We start from the raw sequence: 4,692 nt of genomic DNA, 5'->3' as shown, positions 1-4,692 counted from the left end.
TTTGGGAGATAGGGTGGCCATCTCGCCCCCACCATTTTTCTTTGGGCCTTTTGCAGTGGCATTTTGACAGCTTGTGCTTCTTTGTTTTAGATGTTGTCACTAATCCCCCCTACCTGATTCTATTTCTCCTCAATTTCTTCCAGTTCCTTGCAAATTTCTCATATTCATGGTGTGGTTTGCATTTTAAAGGTAACCTATAATAATCCACCTCTTAGATAAAAGACTAGTTATTTAGAGTTAGATGAATAGCTAAAGGAAAAGCCTTATCTAGGTCCACCTCATCCAAATGGAAAGTGGTATCCAACGATGGTATTTACCCATGGTATTGAATGATATAACTCAAGAAAGCACCAAATATACTATAAATAATGGGTCTCACCTTCTAAAAGGATATATTGGTCCACCACAATGTAGTTGTAAAACGGTCTTCTTCTTAATTAATAAATAATTGGGTTGCTTTTTTTGGTATTGCCTTGTCCTCTATCTATATTTTCAGTGTTGTTTAGTGTTTTTTCAGGGATATATTCAATTCACGCAATATTTTATAAAGGTTTCTTGGGTGGAACCATTGACTTCCTACCTTAAATTGTTTCGATATGTAACATTTTGGAAAATGCTCACCTAACCCACAAAATGATAAGAATGAGCACTAATTAAGCTTACATCGTGTAGGTGTTCCTTATCGTAACTCATTTCCCTTTTTAGATTTTATTTTACTAATTGTGTTTGCACAAAATAGGTATGTTGTATGATGATTGAGTCCTAAAATCCAAGTATGTTGAAGTTCTAGTAGATCCGGTAACTCATGCTACACCTAGGAAATTGTGTTTGGGTTTTTGTTTCCCATTCGATGGCATTGTGGATTTTCGAGATCAACTTGGGGTTTATTATGTCGTGAGAATTGCAGTTTTGTTTTTAATTAGGGATGTATATGGATTAGAGGCACAAGGGGTTATGCACATCAGTGCTATTACAATTACTACAACAAGGTTACTATTGTCCCCGAAATACCCATTTCCTTCTTAGAAGGGATAAATGGGGATGATCAATAGATCAATGTTGTGACTCTCATTCGTAGTCATGATTTTATTCAACCATGTTCAAGTTATTTCCAAGTGTACCATAGGTCCTTATGATGGTTCATACACTTGCAAATCAATGGTGGTCTATATACTTCCCACAGAACTAAAGAGATCATAAGTATCAACACTTTTTCAAGTGGACTCAATTTCGCTTTTAGGATCTAATGGCATTGATTTATCATATATAGACATTGAAAACCAAATTTTTCTTACACATTTTTTTATCAACGTGCATATAACATGTGGTTTTGTGAATGGTATCAAGAAATCAATGTCGCTGGTCTACAAGCTTAAGGCAACATATACATGGCCCAACATTTCTAATAATGTGTCTGGGTGTCTTGTGAATTTAGACCAATTGAAGGATGCAAACAACATAACTGATACTAACATTATTGACATTGGATAGTCACTTACCATTCCCCTGCCTTACAGTTGCTTCAAGGGGACTGATAATAGGCTTTTGACTATTTACTTGTCATATGTTGTGCAACATAGGGATACAATGGATGCCCTTGGGTTAAGTATGGGACTATTGTCATATATATAATGATTTTCAATGCAATGGGGAAGTTGGAAACATACTTATGATACCTTTGGCTACTTATACATCAAGAACATCAAATTATTCCTTAGATTATCACTTTCTTGTATGCAATGCAAAAAGAGAAATCTCATGATTAGAAAAACCATCACACATCCTACAAGAGGTGGATGCAATGTCAAAACATGTTCTTACAATAGCTTTATCAATGGTACAATCCTCACTTCCTTATTTACTTTGCTTCAACTGAAATTTCAAGGAGGAGACTTAAGGGAATTGTTGGGCTTCAAGGACAATATTATCAAATCCATACATTTGCAGTCATGGAATGGTTCCAACTATTATCACTGGTAGGGGTATCTTGCGATAGACAAACCAGATGTGTTGTGGGTTTCTACTGTTGGGGATGTTATTAGGGAATCACCTCATATCAAATACCCAAATGAAGGGCATGTTGTTAGAATCCTTGGGAGATCTCCAGTTTCTCCAAATTTTGGACCTAAGGGGTCTCAAACAAATCACTGGATACATTCCTTCATCACTTAAGAAGATGATAAGGTTGATTAACCTCTGAATCGATGATAATAAGCTATTGGGTTCAATTCCAAAATATGTAGGAAATATTTCCAAGCTTCTATTCCTATATATATATATATATATATATATATATATATATATATATATATATATATCTCACAACAATCTTTTGGGAAACCTTCTGCAAGAATTATTATATATTTTCAATCTGAAAATCTTGGATATTTCATTCAATAATTTGAAGTTTGTGAGTGTACCCAAAATGTTATCAAATGTCCTGGAATGTATGACCTCTCCCTTGCTATTTCTGGCATAGATGGAAGAATCCTCAAGTGGTTGACAACAATGCCAAGGCATCTTTCTCTTCTTGACTGGTCAATCAACATAATCATATACACCATACCATCATGGATGGGCAACATGATGGAATTAGGTTCCTTCAACTTGTCAAACAACGCATTGAAATCCTATAATTCTAGACAAGATACATAACCTGCAATATCTCAGAACTATGGATCTCCATTCAAACTAGTTTACAGGTCCTATAACTATTGTATTCTTTACCAACAACCAGTTTCCCAAAGGAAATTTAAGTTTCATTGACTTATCACATAATAAATTCATTGATTCAATAAATCCTAATGTAAACATCATTGTCTTAGGTGTACTCTACTTATAAGATATGTCACCTGCTGCACCTGGGCGACATCAGAAGCATATTCGTCTTCGTCTATTGTTTTTTCTACTAAGGGTACCCATGGTGACAAGTTTATCTTTGATGGCTATCATGAAGCATACTTTTGGCTGCAAAAAAATAACCCTCCTAATGCTAAGGTAATGTCATGCTGGAATTATCAAATCAAAATATTGAGAAACACAAATCTGAAACTTGAATACTGGGAGGAAGCCTTTATAACATCTAATTGGATAGTGATATTCTACAAAGATAAGCCACTAGATTTGTACCATACCTTGAAATACCGACAAGGTAACTATCTCGAAGTCCATTTTCTAGGCCATACATTGTAAATATCACAATTGGCCCACAAGAATTATTAGGTAACTCTATCCTTGAACCTTCATTTACCATGGTTATGGGTCACCCACAAACCCACGGTTATGGGTCAACCACACAAAAACATTTCCATCAAAGTGCATTTGCTAGGCCATCCTGATACGAGTTTATGAAGGGAACGAAATGAAATATAGATTACTAACCAAAAACATAGAGATACAATAAAACTTGATTTCAATTAAATAATGGAAAATGTTGAAAATTGTATAAAAGTAGAATGAAAGGAAACTAGCTCAAATGATGGTAGCTTACCTTTGTCAAGATATGTGACAACTACATGCCTTCCTAAACTATATCAAAAAGTGGATCTGATTTCTTTTTATCATGAATAATCAATAAGCAAACCCAAAACATCCAAAAACCTAACACTAGGAGATAAAGCGCCAAAGACTTATGGGCCCCAATGGGGTAAGTTGGAACACCAAATTCTGAGGGTTATAAATTTGGCATATGATCTCAATTTGGTGCACATGATAGCCCATTGGAAAGATCTATTCGAGTAAAATTTATTGCTATTGATGGTAGTTTGCGATTTTCGTTAGCCTATTTCCCCAAAAAATGCCTAAAAACTAGAAAAAATAGAAAATTTCCAAAATAGGAAACTATGTTTTTAGCTAGGTGGAATATCTAGGTGGCCACTCATAACCACCTAGATTAGTCCTTCTCGCTTAGGAAGTAATGGTCTCCATTGCATGAGTGCCTCCATTAGATGGATAAAATTGTACTGAACTTAGCCCCTGGTGAGGCACTTGCCTTGATGCAGAAGTTGACATGCTTTGACAACCTGATAGAATTGGTTTCTTTGTTGGTGAGGGGTCTTAAGTTGTGTGTTCATGATTTGATCAACTATGGCCTATTTAATGCAATCTGGTTTGAGCTATGTTAGTGTTAATTGCTCCGTTGTAGGTTTTAACCATGTACAAAAATTACCTACAAATAGATTCTTAAAACATAAATATACATGATGGAGAGAACATAAAATATACAAAGGTATTTTCTCCTAGAACCCAAACCGATAAAACCAGATTGATTTTCATTATTTTCCTTTGAATGTTACAATTCATTATATAAATGCATAAGCATTCGTAAACCCCAATCCATTAACCCTAGATTAGAACATAACCATAGTTCCGTTGACTGAATCTTCAAAATACCACAGGAAAAAACCATCATGCCCAAAACCATGCACAAAAACCATGGGTAGGTCTACCCACCATCCTTGGGTCCACCTAAGCATTATTGTGTCTGCATAATTTATTTTTCCTGGGGAACTTCCTCGAACCTTGTGCAGGGGGGATACCTTCCACTGCAAACCCCCTGGGAGGGGGGTTGCCACACCCCCCGCTGTGCCCAACGCAATGCAACAACGGCTGGGGCTAGTTGTCGAAAGAATTTGTCCACCTATGGTGAATAGTATGGTTGAAGGTGGTCCATATTGAAAATTGGGTGTAGCC

At 36.0% G+C, this 4,692-nt stretch overlaps 1 protein-coding gene across 1 annotated transcript; it reads left to right on the top strand.

Moving 5' to 3' along the window:
* The first annotated feature begins 1,353 nt into the window (after nucleotides 1-1,353).
* Nucleotides 1,354-1,980, top strand: LOC149213985 (lysM domain-containing GPI-anchored protein 1-like). Its single transcript, XM_089389237.1, has 3 exons — nucleotides 1,354-1,377; nucleotides 1,492-1,601; nucleotides 1,719-1,980. Exons 1-3 carry the CDS (start codon nucleotides 1,354-1,356, stop codon nucleotides 1,978-1,980), a joined length of 396 nt encoding a protein of 131 aa, XP_089245363.1.
* Nucleotides 1,981-4,692: the final 2,712 nt, after the last annotated feature.

Source organism: Pinus tabuliformis, chromosome 1_1 (assembly GCF_031772625.1).
Source record: "Pinus tabuliformis cultivar Carrire ecotype Pingquan chromosome 1_1, CPIR1, whole genome shotgun sequence".
NCBI classification, from domain to species: Eukaryota; Viridiplantae; Streptophyta; class Pinopsida; order Pinales; family Pinaceae; genus Pinus; species Pinus tabuliformis.
The sequence above is the reverse complement of the archived record's forward strand: the minus strand, read 5'-3'. Positions and strand labels throughout refer to the sequence as shown.

What these genes read in the sequence shown, in the direction of transcription:
- LOC149213985 (XM_089389237.1), top strand. Translation starts at nt 1,354, where the DNA reads ATGTCGCTGGTCTACAAGCTTAAG. An exon ending in CGCTGGTCTACAAGCTTAAG is followed by an intron (nt 1,378 to 1,491) that starts GCAACATATACA and finishes GACATTGGATAG; the next exon opens with TCACTTACCATTCCCCTGCC. An exon ending in GATACAATGGATGCCCTTGG is followed by an intron (nt 1,602 to 1,718) that starts GTTAAGTATGGG and finishes ATTATTCCTTAG; the next exon opens with ATTATCACTTTCTTGTATGC.